Source organism: Hetaerina americana, unplaced genomic scaffold, assembly GCF_022747635.1.
Source record: "Hetaerina americana unplaced genomic scaffold, ioHetAmer1.1.p SCAF_4, whole genome shotgun sequence".
In the NCBI taxonomy this organism is placed as follows: domain Eukaryota; kingdom Metazoa; phylum Arthropoda; class Insecta; order Odonata; family Calopterygidae; genus Hetaerina; species Hetaerina americana.
The window spans coordinates 69,944,562-69,965,726 of record NW_027286985.1 but is presented as its reverse complement, the minus strand read 5'-3'; the positions used below and the strand labels follow the sequence as shown (position 1 = coordinate 69,965,726).

Here is a 21,165-nt window from a genome sequence, read left to right as displayed (position 1 = left end):
CTTATTCTGCATTATTAGCACACGTGCGATCTGGTCATGCGGTCTATAAAACCTGGGTCATCTACCTAGTTTAAAACATCTGGTTGGAGTGAAATTGAAGCTTCTCTAAATAAAAAGCATATCGCTAATCTGGATTCTTTAAGTTTTCACTGCGACAAAGTGCGAAGCATGCCATCCTGGAATAATTGATTCTATTTTAGTATTCGTAACGCCGTGATTCGTTACCGTCACTCTTAGGCATTACTATTTATTGCCAACGGCCATACCACGCTGAATACACCGGTTCTCGTCCGATCACCGAAGTTAAGCAGCATCGGGCCCGGATAGTACTTGGATGGGTGACCGCCTGGGAACACCGGGTGCCGTTGGCTTTCAATATTTATAGGGAATATAAATTCTCAGAAAATGTCATTCCTAGAAGTGATTCTGTCAAATACTTAGGTGTATATTTAACTAAGGACTTAGGGTGGGGGCTAAATGTGGAGTACATCTATAAGAAAGCTTTCAAAACTCTTCATTGGGTAATGAGAAACCTAAAAGGGAGCGTTAGAGCAACCAAGGAGAAGGCTTATCAGACCCTAGTAAGACCAATTTTAGAGTACGCTTCTCTTGTATGGGACCCTCATGAAGAAGGTCATATTAAAAAACTGGAAAAGGTGCAAAGAAAGGCTGCCCGATATGTACTGGGGAAGCATAGGAGGATGGAGAGTGTGTCTGACATGCTAGAAACGCTGGGCTGGGAACCTCTAGAATCTAGAAGAAAAGTAAGCAGACTTTGTGGAATGTTCCGAATTTTGAAGGGGGAGAAAGCTTGGGCAGATCTTAGGAAAGAGGCGGGGAACCCAAATTTTATAGGCAGAAATGATCACAAATTTAAGATAAAATGCCGGGCACAGAGGACAAATAAAAAAAAAAGTTTCATTTCTAAATAGAACAATTGTTGAGTGGAACACCTTACCTGCAAAAATATTCGAGCCCTTTCCTAACAGAGTGTATACTTTTAAGAATAGATGTAAGGTATATATGTAAAAATTTGATTTATGTGTGGTGTATGGTATTATATGTTATAGCTTAATTTTTTTTATGTCTTTTTTTTTTTTCTTGCTGGTTAATGGTTGTAAATGGGATGAGGATTCACTTGTTTTGTTAAAGAGATCTGTGTTTGTCTGGTTTTATGTATTATATTTTGCAATTGTTTGGGACTTGTGTGCCACCTGACAGTGTCTATTAGCACATGTGTATTTATAATAATAATTACGCGCATATGTTCTCAATAACGCCTACATCCTGTTTTCCGACAAATAGACACGAGAGGGTTCCATGTACCTCTATTTAGTTTAGACCTATTTATTTTCTTTTTATCCCGTTCCTCCGATCTCACTGCCAGCATGTGTTTTGGGGTGACCTGCAAAACAACCTTCTCGCTTCCGCCACCGTTGTCCTCCTCCCTTTGCTTCCTCGCGCCCTCTCTCCACCTTCCGTATGCCTACTGCAGCCCCCCCTCATACAAGTACTTCGTAAAGGGTGTCCCACCAGGTGCTAATGCCATCGCCACGGATTCTCGGTCAGTGACTAAGGTTTGCTGCAATGACGTTTGACAGAGGACTTATCCCTCAAACAAGCAAGCGAAAATTTTTATCACGTGAGGAGGGTTGTCAGCCAACGAGAAATTAACATTCAGAAGCTAAAGAGACTTCCTAGTAGGTTAGGATAATGCTGTATTAAAATCAATAAATATTTAAAGAAACTGCGGGAAATGCCGCATTTGTAACTTTTTACGGTGACATCTGCTAATGCGCATTACTATGCATCAATTGTTCAAGTGTAAAAATTACTTCTTAGCCTAGTCTAACATGTACCAAACTGATCCCCCGCTTCACGGCAAACTGTTCTTCAATTACACATTCTTCATTCTCCCCCTTCATTCCATTCAACATATCTGCCCTTTTCCTACCCCTAGCTCGTTTGCCTGGTTTTATCTCACTCCCCTCTATCAGAGTCTTCAGCATGCTATGTCCAATCAAAATGCTCTGAACCCATATTTCCTATCTCTTTCGGAGTCTTCCAATGATTCTCCTCCTATACCATGCCTGGTACCTTTTTGTTTGTTTTTCTGGTAATCCATTATACTTTTTCCATCCTATTCCACACCAACATCTCAAAAGCCTCAAATGAACACCTATTATCTTGCTTCGATGATCAAGTTTTCAAGCCATACAAACATCCAATGCAGTCATGAAAATGCACATAATTTGTTTGTATAATGCTCTTCTCTTGCTATTGGTTTTGAAATGCTCAGTGCAGTAGTATCATTTAATTTCTTAGTTTCTTAGTATCTAATTGGAAAATAAATACATACACAAGCATATCTTAAAAATTAATGTCCAGCTTTTATTCTGGACCTCATTTGTTACAAGAAATATATTTATAACCCAATCTTGGTATTTTAAATCCTAATTAACTGAATGGAACTCATTTTAAATCGATCATGGCATGAAACAAGGATGCATAAGGGCTTCTAGTCAATAACTTAATGTTCCATATGTTAATGTTTGAAATTAGTATGCATGCACAAGGCAGGATTAATGATCAGAAACAATGTACTTGCCCTATATACTGCAAATTCAGGCGGTTTTGCTGAGATTCCCAATACATCTTGCAATAAGAGCTAATTAGACCTACTGGGAGCCTTTAATAGCATTAGTGGTGCATTAATCAGAACAAAAATGAAGGCAAATCGAACTAAAATGAAAGTATTTAAAACACCTGGGCACATTAGCCATCAGTATTTTATTTTATTTTGACAGTCTACCATTTCAGGTAGGATTTGGATGGACACAGACCGAACATGCTTACATTTCTGTCTCACCCAACAAGACAAAACCTGACAACCAACAATGAGCTATTCTATCATTCAACATACTTTTTATCCCCTTCATTCCATCCAACACGTCTATCCTTGAAAGCCTCCAATCTATTTTTATCATCTTGCTTCTGTGAAAAAATTAAAAAGCAATACAAAAACCACTCTTCATGCATTGAAAAGTTTTCACTCGTCTAATCATAATATCCTCAATTAACGCCATACTCATCAATCCCTCCTCCTTGTGAAACCATTTATGCCTTATGCTATTCTTCCTCTAAAGTGCATACTACTTTGATCATCTTGAAACAAAGTATTGTACAGATATATGTAAACTGCTCCAGCTGCTTCAACTTTAAACCTTCTAATTGCAAAATATATTGGGAATCTTGGCAAATCATTTAGGGTTAAACTAATGTTAAACATATCCTCCTTCTCAAAATCTTCACAACCATATCTTTGTTTGATTCTCATCTCATACCTATCTAATTGATATGCATGTGAATGTGTGCAAATATAAGTGCAATCACTTGGCTGACAGCCTAACAAAAGTTTGATCATTCACAAATGTAAATAATTCCTTGAATTCCAAATTGATTTTAAGTCCTATCTCCAGTTCTTTCTCTGCCACTTTAACCATTGCCTCCATCTAAGCAATGAAAAGTATAGTTGTTAATGGATATCCACCTTATCCTGCTTCCTAACTCAGCCTATCCCCACAGTCCATCCACAAAATGGACCTGAGTAGCATATTAGTTATGCCAACAAGCCAAATAATCCTCCATTCTGCTCCTATTTTCTGAAATATGAGTCATCATCAGTGTTTCAATCCGAGGATTGGTTTACTGCAGCCCTTCATTCTTCCCTATTTAGGGTAAATTCCCTCTCCCTCTGATAGGTTCCCTGTTTTACACCCTTCTTAATTTGCCTAATGTAATTGTCTCTTGGCCTTCCTAGTGGGATCTTTCCTTTAATTTTTCTTCCTATGATGTTTCTAACTAATTCATTGTGCCTAAGGTATGTCCAATCCATCTAGTTCTTCTTTGCTGTAGAGCTCTCCATATGGTCCTATCCTATTCTGCTCTTCTATATACTTCATCGTTCCTCACTTCGTCTGTCCATTTTATCTTCCCCATTATCCTCCGACACCATGTTTCAAATCCTTCTATTCTTTGTTGGTTCACTTTTCCAATATTCCATGTCTCCGATCCGTATCCAGTGCCCATGTCTCCAGTATTCCATGTCTCCGACCATATGAGTGCCATGCCCCAAACGATCGTTTTGACGAACTGCTTCCTTATTTGCAATCTTATGTTCTTTGAACATAGTAGTTACCTCTTCTCAATGAACACCTTCTTTGCTTGGGCTATTCTTTGTTTGATGTTGGTTGCGCTTCTTTCATCCCAAGTTAAACTGCTGCCCAAGTAGATGAAGGATTCCACTTGTTCTAGTTTCACTCCTCAAATTGTGGCAGCGAAATATGAGTAAAATGTTTAATTCTAATAAATAACCTCTATTGAAACTCTTCTTGAAATCTATGAAATGAAAAAATACATTCTGATTATATTCTGGGTTCCTCTCTGTTGGTGATCCCATTACTCCAATGGCATTAAGCATTCCTCTCCCATTTCTGAAAACAAACTGATAATAATCATTTTCCCTCCTCTCCTTCCTCTTATTAATGGTCCTAAGTATCATTTTGACTTTGACTCCGTGAAAAATCAAACATTGCTCTGTAGTCCTCACATAAGGCTGCCTCTCATTTTACCCGTCCCCATGGCCTTTATTTGATTTCATTGCCAATAATTCCAGTTAAATCTTGCATCAACAATGCCCTAAATCTAAGATATCCCCAGCAATCCTCTTTGAATATTTAAGCTTGCTAGCCCAATTTTTCCATATATATCATCTATGTAGTGTTGTGTTCCCTTTTGATTCTTTCCTAGTGCCATTAATAATTTCTGTTGTGTATCTTTGATACTGGAAATGGATTTCCTCTTCTTGCTTCCTAAAATACTTCCAACTTCCTGTACATTATTTATCACCATTCATTTGTAAACCTTCCATATCAGTAACCACAACCCTGCATCTTGCACCTTATCTTTTTCACCTTATTAGTTTCCCATTTTCTTGCCTGCCAGTTTATTATTTATCTCTTTAGGCATTCATATGCATATCAAAAATTTAATTTTCTGTAATTCTTTAGACTCATTTGTTTATTGATCCAATTACTGTATGAAAAGCATTTATTTTGTCAAAAAATACAGGAGACATTATCATAAAATTCATACACGTTTTGTAACCTAAATCCAGGGGTTGAAATAGGTGCCTCAATTTGCACCCTCTAAATTTGCCAAATTAGTTTTTACAGCCTTCAAGGTGGCATACTCCTGAGCTATTCAGGTGCCTAACTGATAAGTTTGGACACAGCTTTAGCTGCTTTTGACCGGGAAGCTGTGATGAGTACTGGACGAACAAAGGTGACTAGAGAGGGAGTTGGTTGGAAAGGGGAGTGGTTGCCCATGTCCACCAGTCCTTGGTTTGCCCCAATAATCTCAGATTAATCAAATCACCCTCAAGTGCCTGGCAAGTTTGTCTGTCGTGTGAGGATCTCATGCGATTGAAACATGTGATGGTTAATGCCAGCCATTACTACTAGAAAAACGGTACAATAGCAAATGTAGATAAAATGATCATTAGCCATACAATGGCTTGCCAATTCTGATCAAGCAGGTCAGTATATTTTACCAAGATACTTTAGAACAATATTGAATGAATATCAATGTAAAAATTTATTTTTAACTATTTATTGAAATAATTATAACTGCTACTTTGAGAAAAGAGATGAAGCCATACATTACTTGAATGGTTGTTTAAGGCAGCAAAAATAGCATTGTATAAGCGTATCTATGTTCATTATATTTGATGTTTTTAGGCTTAACTATGTGGAGATCCATTATCACTGAAGTAAAAAAACCAGGTATCTTTTTACTAAATTTTTTGTTTGGTACAACTAGTTTCAACACATTGGCAACATCCTCAGGTATCAGGGTACCTGAGGATGACGTTGTACCGAACGAAAAATTTAGTGGAAAGATACATTGGTTTCTTTTACTTCAGTGTCTATTCTCTCTTTCCCTCCCTGCCCCCGCAATATTGAATGGAAGTGACAATGGGCTATTCTAGTATAAGCATAAATGACAAATGAATGCACTGGGTGTTGACTTTTCCAAGGTACTTTCATTATTCACGTGGATATAATACTTACTCTTACAAGTTGGAATAATGATGCATGACTTGATTTCCAAAGGTGTTTACTTGAACTTAGTGACTGTTAACTAGCTCCCAAATAGATCACTATGAAATGATTTACGGAACCTAAGGCTGCAATGGTTTCTTGGTATTCTTTTTCTTGATTGAAACTCTATTGCAACAGGTTATCAGCTGGATGCTTGTCCACTCTTCTCTGTCCAGCATATACTTCTTCATTTGGTGGTGTCTGCTACCTCTTCATACAGACTTCTGCTTCCTCTCTTCCTTTCAATTTTTCCCCCCATTATTCAACATTTCTCAAGATATGATCATCCATTTCAGCCTTCCTGTTTGCTATCATCCCATTTGTCGGAGATGTTTCTTCCCCAATCACTTTGAACATCTTCCTCATTCTTCACTCTACCCTTTTCATTATCAACTGAAGCCACTTCCTACAGTTATTCAATATTGTCATTTTTTAACGAGACTTTTATTATCTCAAACTGCAGGCAATGTTCTTGAGCTAAAATCATGATAAAATGAATTGTGTAAGGCTTTTTTCATATGAAAAAAAGTGAAGTTTAATTGTTAGTGAATATCTATAGAGGTAATAACTGTCTCAGGTACCAGGTGTCCAGCACAAAAATAACTGCTATGTTAAGGTTGATTGGACATGGGTAGAAGCTCTGTAAACAAGGCCCAGTAATCAGTGTCCTCAACTACACCATGCACTATTTGATGCTGTCCATCATTAGGCAAAGGAGATGTTTCCTAATTTTTCCTTATTAGTAGTCTTTTAATTTTTGCATCATAGAACTCAATTAGGTGCATTTTCCCAAATTTTTACTGTAAAGAGAGCATTTTGCACATTTTATCTTAAATCTACTGATGTGATATCTGGGAGTTTGATGGTATGTGCAAAATTGTCATTTTTGAAAGTAATAAAGTATTCTACATACTTAGGCCTTGAATCCAAGATAGTTTTTTGAGGGGACATATCAGCATACACTGAAAGAATAGTTAGTTATGTTTAGCTTACATGAATTGGATAAATAGAGGAATGTCATCCTTGAGTCCCTGAATTGAGCAACATCATGAAAATTAGAGACACTAATTCTTATAATAGAGTGACCCCACACTTTTCAGACCATTAAGATTTTGATATTTAATCGATCCAAATAAAATTTGACATTAATAGTTTGTTTCATGCACTCAAACCCTAATGTAAACAAAATAATTGAGCCAGATGATTTTGTCACATTATTACACTATTTGGAAATACACAGCATGGCAGTATAATTTTATATGGAGAGTAAATTTAATGTTTCCTGAGTGCTTCTTTTTGAAAGTCATTAAGAAAAATATTATGAGCATGGTAGCCTCATTGATAAACTAGTTAGTCCTACTGGCAGAAGTATCTCAGGTTTACAACCAGGGTGATGACTTTAGATACCACCTACTAAGATCTTAGTGATGCAATATTTGGGATAATTTGAGGGAAATCAAATGGTAGTGGAGAGAGAGGAACCCTCCACCCCCTTAATACCCTGAATTTAAGAATTTCACGCATCATAAGGGTTAGTTTGTGGAGAGATCTAATCCGTCCATAAAAATATTTGGGTGACCAAATTCTCACCAATTGCTCATCCCTCCATTGAAATAAAAACTCCTATCTTCTGTGTCACCATCCACCTGCCACTGCTCTAGACATGAAAATGGAATTAATATGTGACACATTCCTTCTGTATCTAAGGGGGGAGCATATGGGATTGAGGAGATAACAAGTGATAGTCATTTGATTGGATTGAGGCAGCTTGATATAGTGAGCTGGTTGAGTGGAATTGAGACAATTTTTTGAGTCAACCTTTACCCATTCATGAACTAATTCATCAATACACAATTAGATAAATTATTAATTAGGGAAATATATATCAACCCACCAGGATATGTGGGTAGAGGGTGACTCACTACCAGAAACTATTTACATTAATAGGCATTCTAAGAAGTTACTTAAAAGTTAAAAACTAATAAAATGGAACTAAGTATTGCAAATAATTTTACAAAGCCGTTACTATAAAATGAGAAATAGTGTCAAAATATTGCATTTATTCAAATACAGTGGAAAATCGTACGATGCTCAAGAAAAAAGTAAGAAATGAAAGAAGAATGCACAGAGGTTACAAAGCCTAGGGGCATTACGTTGAACAGCGACAGAGGGCTCAATTTTAGATAAGGTTGAGTTAAGGGGAACACTAAAGCGAGAAATTAAAGAATATGGAGGAATTTTAGAGGACAGGATGGAGAGGTAATTAGAGAGGTAAAAGAGTGTTACTTACACCAAAAAGGCAGCCAAAGTGGACAGAACAAATCATGAAGAAGAACTGCGGATATCATTTTGTGTGTGATGTACATGGAGTAGTTGAAGAAAGACTTGGGTGATTAGAAAGGAGATTATAAATAAGCAACTCCAGCAGAACTATGAAAACATCTGTGGTAATAATTAGTAACTGTGGGAAATCTGTAAATTACTATGGTATTTCTGATTTACCGAGGGTGTAGTGCCATTGAAAATCCATTTATAGTACTTAAGGAGCATTCACATTACATTGACGCCCATGTTATGAATGAATGAGAACAATGGAATGAACTACATAACTGAGAAACTAGTGTTGGAAATTTGAAAACAACTACTACAGTAATATTAACTTTTGCGGCAGGAAACTTTTAGTGGGAGCATTAAGGAAAATGCATAGTTAATTTTCTACTGTGGTAATAAATATGGTCAAATAATTATTATATTAACTTTTCACATAGAAATTTACATGGTTTAAAAATACAAATCAATCATACAAATCTGAAAACCCATTAGCGATTAAGAACTCATCCAACCACAATGTCATGGAAGCCTTTCCTTATTTTCTTCTTTCAGAATAACAAATAAATGGGAAGAAACTCAGGCTGATAAAAAACACAATAGTTCCAGTTCATGTGGCACAACAGCAGGATCATTCACCATAGTACACTTAATACACTTAGGAAATTAAGGATAAATATAATGAAACATGCACAACAATATTCGTTCTGGATAATGAAGGTGAACAAAAAAATTATGATGAATATTTTTCATTTGTTTTATATAATTGTCGCATTTTGCAAATTTCACACTTTTGTGAAATTGAAAATTTTTGAGTGGCTCCTGAAAAATGTATCCAATTGAATTTCTCTGTTCCTTTCATATGGCACAAAATCAACTAATATGTATGTACTGCCAAACAGGTGTACACTAAACACTTATTTCATTGCAAATTGATTTCACACTTATTAAGCATAAACATTTGGAGACATCAGGCTCTCTATAAGTGTTCACATGAGTCATAAACCTCAATACATAATAACAATTACAGCAAATACATACTGTATCAATGTGGTCATATAACAATTGGACCCATACACAATGTTTGCAATAGGTATTCTGTGTACATTAAACAATAATCACCTTCATCAAGAATAAAAATACACATTTTTTATCCTTGAATCTGGTGTGATAGAATAAAAATTGTACGGTAATAACACTACCTGAGTTTCCCCATATGGCTGTTTGGGAAAACTCAAGTTTAAGATGTGTCACTCCCAGCAAAGTGCCACAGTAATATGACTGCAGCAGTAGGAAACATATAACATTTCACATAATAATATATATGTATCAATAGGCCTAAAGCCCATAAAATGCAGCAATTCTTTTAAAAAACATTCATTATAGAGAAACATCACTTTGAAATAAAACAAGTATCAAACAATAATTAACTATTTTAAATAGCTGTGTATTCCACCCTGTACATTTTGTCATCTCTATGTCTTTAGCAAAATAAAATCCTGTCATAAAGATGTATTAATGCAAACCGCATGCATAGTTGGTTGTAATTATTTCTACTTCACTGATTCAATGATCAGTTTTAATATCTATTGAATGGTTTCAAATATATACACATGAAACACTGACTTCCAATAGCAAATATATTGCATGTTCAAGAGCTTCTTAAATACATATATTTATAAATACGATCTAAAGCTGTAGTCAAGGATGAATTATTTTCTAAGCAAATTCAATACACATATTACTGTGTAATCAACGACTTGTTTTTGCTCGTACCTTAAATAAGATTGGGCAATATCAATGCATCCAGGGGTTCAAAATGTTTTGCACCTCTCAGCAATTTAATGAATATGTTTTATATTTCTTTAAAATCTTTGTTGTATAATTCACTCATGGGATTCACTTCTTATAAAAAAACTTCTCAGACACTATCAGCCATTGGAGTTGGTATCATTCTAATATGAGTTGCATCAGTCTGAACACCATTCATGTTGGCTACTTGCAAATCCCTCCATGGTGTAGTTAGGATTTTCAAGCGCTGCAATAAAAATTTGGCCATGAAATCGGTGAGAAGAGAGGGTGGATACAAAAATATGGGAATATATGAAGAGATTTTCCATATAATTCTTTTATAATTGTATAACAATATATTTAATTAAGAGGGCGATGCTTTCTTCTTCCATTTATTACTATTTGTTAATGCTCAGTAATTGCCTTTATTGTTTTCTTTACAATGATTAAAACTCAAATATGTTTATCATATTAAGACAATTTTCTAATGTCACTCTGTTGATTTATTTAAAATATCTAATTAATTTTTCAATAAATCACATAGTTGTGATCCTTTTATGTGTTGATAAGATTGTAAATTTATCAATCAGTTGTGGTTCCACTTCACTGTTTGAGTGGTATATCTTACCCAAGTAACCATTGAAAATGGAATAATTATATTGTTAATCTTTAATGACTAATCCTAATTCAACAAATATCAATTAAATATTCCTGCATTATAAAGAAGGTTAAAATTTACCTAACTTCAATATTTGCTTTGTTGGAGATGTTAAGTGCTGCAGTTTTTGAGTTAGAACAAACCTTGCATGTCATTGTTTATTGGTTAGGAAGAAATCCTTCTATTCATTACAAGCAGATGCTATTAAAATTTCATTACTTCAAAAATTTATGCATATACAACTAATACCTATTCATGAAAAAGCTAGCATATCTATATTTCAAAGCACATAGATATATAGAGCATTAATAAACATAGTTTAATGCATAAAAATAAGCATTTAAGATTTTTATGAGAAGGAAGCCCAGCATACCTGCTTTAAAGTGCCAGGTGTTGTGATGATCTTATATATAGCCATTCCTGGTATCATCATTACACTGGATCCAGCAATCATCCATCCTAATACATTAGCCCAGACTGGATAGACGTAATCACCGAATGTAAGGGGCTCATAGCCAATCAGGCCATAAACAATGATAAACTGAGAAAAAGCAATGAAGATGTGTTAAAAATGAAAAAAGGATGGTGAATAAATAAATTAGGCATAGTTTTCCATTTCCATCGATTAATATCTAAAATGGGTAACAAAGTAAAATATAAAAAGGCAACCTTATTACATTAGCTGTTTCACACACCTTGTATGTAATTTTACATCCTTACCAATATTGGTTAGGACATAAGATTTAACTCATACAAATGAAACAGAACATTCTATGACATTTCAAACATTTAGCAATTCTATAAAAGCATTTCTGCTCTTAAGGATAGGAGTAACCCTCAACTTTCATCTCCCAAACTTGATTTTTTTTCTTGTTACAGAGACAGTAACAAAATGTTACTCAAAGAACAGTTTAGACTCACTTTACACCCTATTTACATAATTATTTCAATTATTGATAATGTCTGATTAGATTTTACGAGGCTCATGGATAATATTGGAAATCCTTTTCTTTTACTAATTATTCACCTATTAGCTAAGCCATGTATAAATTACTTACCATTAAGAATAATGGGGCCACAAACTTCCAGCACACTCTCCAGTAGATTCCTGGGGAAAACCCAAGCATCATCTTGATATCATCGCAGAACCTGTCAATTCCTAGATAGGGATGATATTATTTAAACTTTAAAAACTTAACACATCATAAAAGTAAATTGGTAACATCAAAGTGTATTCATATAATCTATCAATCCATTACTCTAGTACGAATGAGATTTAAGAGCTGTTCTTATGACTGAACTACCTCATGGTAACAAAAGTTATTGCTTAAGACTGGAAACCAGAGGGCCCAGGTTTGATTCCTGGGTATACCTCTGGGTGCCCTCATCTTCACTCAAGGTCTGTGATTTTTCAGGTGTCAGATGTAGGTGCCAGAAATATTCATTCTATGATTGGCAGTGGTATTGTGACTGCATGTCTGCCCTTAATACATAAGCAACTATGCATGTTTATATTAAACCTTACAAAAAGTAGTCTGCAATTCTCATGAAAACTCTAACCACAGGTAGTAACTCTGACCACATTTTTCAAGGTTAAGATGCTGCATCCATTTGTACTGCATCTGATATTTTTTCACATTGACCAAATAACTTATTTATTTTGGAGACAATGGAATTTTTTATTAAATGACTAGAAGAAATTTGATGCCTTCATAGTCAGTGCAATAGTCAATATAACTTTGAAATATGCCATCACTTAATGGTGCGTAATACCTCTGGGAATTTTTCAAAATAAGAGATGTTTGTGAGTCTAGGGACTGAATCCTTTTCGACATACTGTGATTTAATCACACTAAAAAGCAACCAGAGTCATTCATATGGGTGGAGACCGCCATCAGATTTAAATTAAGCAATAATTCAAAATTATCAGAATCCAAAGAATACAGTTTGAATAAGAATTGTCAATTATCATTATCAGCAAAGATTATTTGATATGCATAACTATTCTTACTCTATACAATCAGGCAGAGATTCTATTAGTAACTCTGGGGAAACTACTTCATTCTATTGCTATCTTTGGCTTCAATAAAGGGTGAAGTTAAGACTACTGTAAGTTACTTACCATAAATCCAGGAAACAGCAATTGATTCGAATAGTACAGCAAAGAGCATGGAGTAACCAGCAGCATATCGATCAAGGAGGTGGAAAAAGTAGAATCCACCCTATGAATATAAAACAAGAAAAATTATTACCAAATGCCGAGGCCAAGAGAATCATACTTAAAGATTACCACTTCCAAACTGTGAATGAATTCAACTTTTTCAGGGGTGACAGAGTGGAAAGTATTTTAAATAAAATGAAATACAAATTGCACCAATGAAAGGGAGGGGAAAGGGTTGGGTGAAAAGACATTTTGATTGATAAGGGTAGGACAGAATGGGAGAACACTGCTTAACATCACAGCATTTATTTCCTTCCAAAAACACCTGCAATTATTTCCTCTAGTTAATCATGCACTTTGGGCACTTTCTCTCTTCCTTCCAATATGTATACCTGAATAAGAATTAGTTTGCTGATTCTGGTTTCACCTTCATCTATATGCTAGCACTAAAATACACCATATGCTCTACTAATCTCTTTTTAATTATATTGCTACCACAAGTTGACTCTTTTCTGCCTCTGTGTGAATTAAATAATCACTACAGCAAACCCATATAGCCTAGCTTCTCATCCGGTACATACCTAAAATATCAATATGTCCTTTTCCTTCCCCTTACTTCACATTTTATAACTTGCCTAACCTCAAAATCACCCAAATTACCCGAACATTAGATTTTACTGCGCATGGGTATTTCCTTAAAAACAAGAAAAATATTATCACAGTAATGCAATGAAAACCACCCAATACGAAATCAGAAATCATAAAATACCTGTTAATATGAGATGTGTGTATTCCAGTCCTCATTTTTCAACGTGTATATATGCTGGTATCTTGTATTTTTTGTTTGATATCAAATGGCCATCATAAAGCAACAGTTATGCACTAGTCCAATAGTTTTTCAATGGCTAGTTTTCTTAAAGTCCCATGAAGATTTTCCATCGCACACATGTGAAGATATTTACAATATTTTGTTTCCCTACCTCTCTTTTTTGGGTTGTGTCATTTGAACGAAGAACATTTACACAGTTTTTATTCTATATGCTCTTGACCACCTGTTTTCTACCCTAAAAAGTCTACAAACTTTCATCCTTTCAATGAAGAGAAGGGCTTACTAGTGACACTTGCTATTGAGTTTACCCGAATTTCTCCTACCAAGCATTAGTCCTTAAAATTTTTCTTCTTCCATCCTACACGCTCAGCTGATTCCCAAATTAAGAGGGAGGCAAGTGAGTTTTCAAAGTACATATATTTCTGCTAGCAGCCACAACATTTTTGGGATTATTTTCAGTTGTGAATACATAAACTTACAAAGCATAAGCAGTTCATTTAAAACTCACAAAGTAACTGGATATTCAAAACACAATTCAGCTGAAAGTGAAAATTCAGTTTCCATAAGAGTTTGATATGAAGGATGAATTACATCTGAACCAATGTCTTCAAAGAGTTAGTCATAGCAAATAAAATCTTATCAAAAATAATAAAAAATAGTTACAAATTAAGCCCTGTCCCAATCAGTATATTATTGTCCAACTATGGCAAACATGAGGATTTGGACATGGAGCTGAATGATTGGTCAAAACAGACAAGAGCCATAGTGTTCCAATTTCTGGTCTTATAGCAATACCAAAGGCTTTAAATTCAGCATTAGATGGAAAATGATTATAACCCTACTCCTAGGGAATTTTTTCCCATAATATTATTTCAGATTAGACAACTTAGACCTAAGAACTGGAGAGAGGAATGAAGGTGGGCGGGGAATTCGTGAAATCAGTCCGGTTTGCTGATTACCAAGCTTTGGTTTGTCAATCAGCCAAGGGGTTGCCGGCACTGCTTAGTGAATTGGAAATTCAGTGCGACAGGTATGGGCTGAAAATCAATATTAATAAAATAAAGGTTATGCGATTTTCTAGAAAGAAAAAGGCTAAGCTAAACGTTAAAATAGGAGGGCAAAAACTAGAGCAGGTAGAACAGTTTACGTATCTCGATAGTGTTTTGGACCAACACGGTCAAAGTAGTAGGGACATAAGGAGAAGAATTGTGCTAGGCAAAGAGGCTTTCACAAGGAGGAGGGAGTTGATGATGGGGACTTTGAGCAAGGATGTTAAGAAAAGACTCGTAAAAACTTTGATATGGAGCGTAGCTACGTACGGTGCGGAAACGTGGTCATTGAAGCAGGAGGATACACGTAGATGGGAGGCTTTTGAAATGTGGGTGTGGAGAAGAATGGAGAAGGTGAAATGGACAGAGAAGAAAACAAATGAGGAAGTACTTGGTATGGTGGGCGAAGAGAGGGGTTTGTTGGGAGCAATCCTTTGGAGGCAGGAAAAGAGGATGAAGGGGGTGTTGACCTGCAGTGGGATGTTGAAGACTGTGATAGAGGGGAGAATGTTGGGCAAAAGAGGAAAGGGAAGGAACAGGATAGGGATGTTAGACGGGATGAACGGAGGAAGAAAGTACTCAGAGCTGAAGAGGGACCTGATGTCAAGTAGGATGTTGTGTTTTGCTAGGGGTCGCAAATTATTTAATTAGTAATTATGTCCATCCAAAAATCTAACTTAACCGGTAGATTAACTAATAATAATATTATATATATATATATACTACCTTGATCAAAAAGTTCCCGGAATAACCACCGTGTGGCGCTCCCATCGTTCCGATTTGAGTTCTGTTTTTTTTGTTAAATTGGTACATCTGTTGTTGATATTCCCTTTAAATCTTAGTGTAATAACTTGACATTTGCAAAAGTTACGTAGCCAAGAGTACATCTATCTCTGTGTGTGTTGGCGATTTTTTACAATTGCAGAAATGGATTTAAATTTGCAACAACGAACTTGTATTAAATTTTGCGTAAAAAACGGATTTAGTGGCGCACGGACGTTGGAAATGTTGGAAAAGTGTTTCGGCAACGATTCTCTAAAAAAAACGGTCGTTTACCAGTGGCACGAGCGGTTCAGAAGTGGTCGTGAGTCAATCGAAGATGATGAACGCAGTGGCAGACCATCGACATCGAAAGTCGGTGAAAAAATTGATAAAGTAAAAGAAATGTTGGTCAATAACCGCAAATTAACCATCAGAGAAATAGCGGAGGACTTGAACATTGCCTATGGATCCGCCCAAGACATTGTGGTTAATGATTTGGGTTTCCGTCGTGTAGCATGCCAAAAGACCTCAATTTCATGCAAAAAAGAGACCGTGTTGACGTCGCAAAAGACATGATTTGCGAGGCTGAATCCGATCCCACATTCATCAAAAGGATCATTACTGGAGACGAGACGTGGGTTTATGAGTACGACACGCAATCCAGACATCAGGCAAGTGAATGGCGTTCACCAAATGAGCCGAGACCAAAAAAACCACGTCGTTTTCAGTCAAAAAAGAAGGCAATGCTGACGGTTTTCATGGATTACAACGGTGTAGTGCATCATGAATTTTTGCCAGAAGGCCAGACAGTAAACAAAGAGTATTATTTGGGCGTTATGAGACGTTTGCGTGAAGCAATTCGCCGAAAGAGACCAGAAATGCGGGCAGAAAACTCGTGGATTTTGCACCATGATAACGCACCGTCGCACAGTGCTATCATTATTCGTAATTTTTTGACGAAAAATGCAACAAATACCATCCAACAGCCACCGAATTCACCTGATTTGGCTCCCTGTGACTTCTTTCTGTTCAATCGAGTTAAAAAACCATTACGGGGAACGCATTTTAGCAGCCGAGAGGAAGTAATGGAAAAATCGCAGGAAGCACTGATGGACATACCGAAAACCGAATATAAAAAAATTTTCGAGGATTGGATCAAGCGCTGGCATAAGTGTGTTGCAGTCGATGGGGATTACTTTGAAGGGGACAATATAGATTTAGATGAATAAACTTGTATTTTTAATTTTCTGAATAAATTCCGGGAAATTTTTGATCAAGGTAGTATATATATATATATATATATATACAATAATTGTTTATAGTTATCCAGATGCAGAGAGAGTAAAGTAATGTTACCTGTGAGCAGGAAGCAAGTCCAACAACAAAATACAATGAGAAGAGACCAGCCACAAATATTTCTCTATTCTTTCCGATAACTGGAAATTCATCGCTAAGAGCAGTAATGATTGCCTCTGAGCCTCCAAACTGGAAAAAATAACATATTTAAAATTGGGCCATTAAATATGTAATACACTATTCTTATCACTCTACTCCAACAGTTATTATTTTTCATAGATGAAACATAAACCACTTTTATTTATTTTTCTTTAAATCTAGAACCTTTATTCAATTACTTGCTTCTTTTCAAAAGTAAATTTATGCTAAGTTAGTAATGTATTTACTCCTTCTCACATGTGTGAAATATTTTTACTGTCCTAAAAGTCTTTTACATATTTTGATATTTGTGTATTCCATAATGTGTTTTACTCTTTATAAAAGAATTCCATTGAAATTGGCAATGATATTTTATATCCACACAAATATTTTTAATTTAAATCTCTATCACAATTCAGACATGTCTCTATTCATATACCTATTTCCAGTCAGATACACATCTAAGCACTTTTAAATTTGTGAAGCATGCCAGTAAAATAAAAAATAATTGAAAAAAATTATTTTTTGCATATCCTAGCAGTAAAGACTATTACTTATTCTATAGATTGATATATAATAATTTATTCTTGGAACATTTGCAAAGTTTTGTGTATGACAACCTGCTTTTGCCATTTTTAGGAACTCAAACTTTTGATGAGCAAAGGTAAAAGATGATGAAATGATGCCCAGTTATTTAATGGAAGCACACTTATTCATAGACACCCACACAACAAAACAGCAATGCCTCCTTTATATCTAATCATAATTATACTTGTATTTTTTTAAACTTACCGAGCTATCAAGACCTAACGTGAGCAACATCATGAAAAAGATGAGAGCCCAGAAGACGGATCCAGGCATTGTAGCAATGGCCTCAGGGTAGACAACAAAGACTAGTCCAGGACCCTCAGTTGCCACCTCTTCTATCGGCTTCCCTGATGCATGTGCCATGTAGCCCAGGACAGAAAAGATGACAAATCCAGCAGCAAAGCTTGTACAGGAATTAATAATCGAAGTCACAAGTGCATCCCTATCAAAGAAGGACAGGCAGACATTAGTTACCGCAATATCTAGAATACAAGCCAGAGTAAAAAAAAAACAAACTTTCACATAAAATTAAGGAAGGCATCATTCTGCTACAAATTATAAAGTCTGGAAGAGTTCTTTGTCCAGTTCTTTAATATTTCACCAATAAATCCTTCTCTTAGAGAATGGACCAATAATAAGCAGTATTGATAAAAAGAAAGAAAACATAAGTAAACTTTGATGGTCACTCACTTGTATACATTATTGTGGAATTTGTTATATGATGCAAAAGCTAAGAGGACACCAAATCCTGGTCCAAGGGAAAAGAACACCTGAGTAGCAGCATCCACCCACACCTGCGGAAGTGAAGGAGGGTCTTTAAAATAAAAACTCAACTTTAAATACATATTTAATTGTACTTTCCCTTTTAAGTAGAGGATAAGGAATAAGTATGAAAAATATAACCAAATTTACAGCTATTTTAGTAAAATGCTAATTTGAAACGCAAGCAAATCTCATGGGCACATTAATCATTGACATTTTCCAAAATATTAACAAAAACACATAAACTCATTAGGACCATATAATACATCTTCAAAGTTGAAAAATTTTAGTGTTGGTGGTTTTCAATATTCATGAGAAAAAATGAAGATATCTATTGTTCATGAAATAGTTATTGCAGTCACTTTGACGCTATTGTCCCTATGTTTTTATTGAGGTTTTGTCAGCAAAAATTTCCTCTATAAAACATCATGTTGGAGGCTTAAGTCTAATTAATCTAAAAAAAGTGTTATAGACATAGTGTGTTATAGATATAGTGTGTTATAGTAATATTATAAGAAATTGGTTTTGTTACTACTTGAAGATCCTAATTTATTTTGGTGTATGAGAAAAGATATACAATTTCCAAGCATGACAAATTATTTCCTTGTCCTTGGTGGTACAACAGACAATGGGGTACAGTGCATATTTATCATCTCAAGATTAAGGATAATTGTTCAAAAAACTTCAATTTTCCTAGACTTTTGGCCTTTGAGAAAATTTTAAACCAAGATTTGTCAAACAAATAGACAGAATGGATGCCATTCTATTTGAGCTTGTTAACATTGTGAAAAATTATGGCCTAAAAAGTCTTAAATCAATGAAGTTGTCTTTAAAGATGAAATGCTATGTAAAATACAAAAATACTATCATTATTAGTGGTTCAGTAGTTTTATACAACATATTAGTTTTTGTAACAAGGGGATATGAGGTAGGTAAAACACTTGAGTGTCATGGTGGCCATGTTCAAAGGAATGACCACAATTCAAGAACAAAATCAAAGCTTAAATGAATATTAAACCAGCCTAAAGCTAAATATGATACAAAGGTGTATAACTATCACTAAAACCTTTTATACAGGCATATGTATACCTTCTAGTCCAAGCTACTCATAATTTAAAACTTTTCCTCTGAAATAGAAAAAAACCGTTGCATAACTTTTAAAGCTGAATTTTATCATGGAATCTGATAAATTAATGTTTAGCATTTCATAAGAAAAACTATATTACACCTTGACCATTGCCCTGAAACTTAGTTCACATCACAAATTACATATGTTGGTATAACATGCAAGGTCCTAACTCCTTACTCTTACATTAAATACTCCTTATGTTACCATAAATATTTTTCATTGAACATTTCTATTCTGGAGCAGTGACTATAATTAAAGGTTATAGGATGTGGATAATAAATGTGATGATGGAAAAATCACACACCCATGACAGATATCACCCTACTTCACCATAAATTAATAATTAAAAATTCTTGACCATTACATTTTCAGTGAATGAATCCCCTGAGAAGAATAAATGAAACACAACAAGTTAAAACATTGCTTTCTCAATGTATCCACCATCTCACCTCTGCTTTTGTGATGGCAGAAAAGTTGGGTGACAGATAGTAACGGATGCCATCGCCCGCACCTGGCAGTGTGATACCTCGAATGAGCAGGATGAGCAGGACCACATAAGGGAAAATAGCAGTGAACCACACCACCTGTTCAGGAGGGAGAGAGTTTTAGAGCAAAGTCTGGTTGAAATGAAAGACCAAAAGGAAGGATATATGTATGGAGCATTCCTCTGGCAAAAAAAAGATAAGTGAATGCAGTAACTGATGTAAACATGAGGCTTATGCTATTAATCAGAGAATGCTAAAAGATTTTTAATATTCAATTTGATTGAATGATTAATTGTACCTACCTTAGGGGTGAAAAAACCCCAAGACAATATTACAAGCAAACAGAACTGCAAGCTGCTTTGAGGTAATTGAATGTAGTTTTGGTTTTAGGGACTATGCAGTACTCAACAGCAGTTGGGCATTCTTTTATTTAAAACATATGGGTGTAGCCCCAAAAATATTAACAAGATCAACTCTGCCACAAGGCATTTTATTAATTAATTAGATGTATAACAAGCCACATATATTAAGCCTGATTTGATTGGACAACAGAATCAAAATTCCTTTTTTCAGTGTGACACTAGGAATTTCATCATCATTCAATGCTGTGTACTCTTTCAATTAATTATTTAAGCTGCTAGACCAAAGAGTCAATTAGCACACTGAACTCTACGTAGTGGGAGGTAATGTCAGTACTACTTGCCTTCCCTGATGTCGAGATTCCCTTCCACAAGCTGAAGTAGCATATGATGTAGACTGCTAGGAGGCACAGGGCAAGGTCCCACTTGATCTCCCCAAGGTCATGAATGCCAGTGCTGTGATTCATCTCCAAGATAGCCCGGCTGTGGAGCCATGTGCAATTAATGAAAAAGTCAGGAAAGGTTTTTAATAAGTTATTGTCCATATTAGTTGCTCTTTACCTAATTTCCACTAATAAAAACATACAAGAATGATTGCACCACATTTTAACAATTAACCTGGGGGCAGGATTGACAGATGAGGGCGGAGACTCAAGGTATGTGAAAGTC

General features: G+C 35.4%; 1 protein-coding gene and 1 non-coding gene across 4 annotated transcripts in view; one reads left to right on the top strand and one right to left on the bottom strand.

Moving 5' to 3' along the window:
- The first annotated feature begins 252 nt into the window (after positions 1–252).
- Positions 253–371, top strand: LOC139692648 (5S ribosomal RNA). Its single transcript, XR_011701773.1, has one exon. It is a non-coding gene; the product is annotated as a 5S ribosomal RNA (ribosomal RNA).
- Positions 372–8,892: 8,521 nt separating this feature from the next.
- DAT (Sodium-dependent dopamine transporter) overlaps positions 8,893–21,165 on the bottom strand; it is a 208,858-nt gene continuing 196,585 nt past the window's right edge. For all 3 annotated transcript variants that reach the window (XM_071590854.1, XM_071590852.1, XM_071590853.1), the window contains 9 exons: positions 20,841–20,979; positions 20,102–20,236; positions 18,452–18,555; positions 17,966–18,203; positions 17,096–17,224; positions 13,061–13,160; positions 11,997–12,097; positions 11,312–11,479; positions 8,893–10,527 (listed from right to left, as the gene is read on the bottom strand). In XM_071590854.1, coding sequence (XP_071446955.1) covers positions 10,411–10,527; positions 11,312–11,479; positions 11,997–12,097; positions 13,061–13,160; positions 17,096–17,224; positions 17,966–18,203; positions 18,452–18,555; positions 20,102–20,236; positions 20,841–20,979 — 1,231 coding nt within the window. In that variant the 3' untranslated portion in view covers positions 8,893–10,410. The remainder of the gene's footprint in view (positions 10,528–11,311; positions 11,480–11,996; positions 12,098–13,060; positions 13,161–17,095; positions 17,225–17,965; positions 18,204–18,451; positions 18,556–20,101; positions 20,237–20,840; positions 20,980–21,165) is intronic.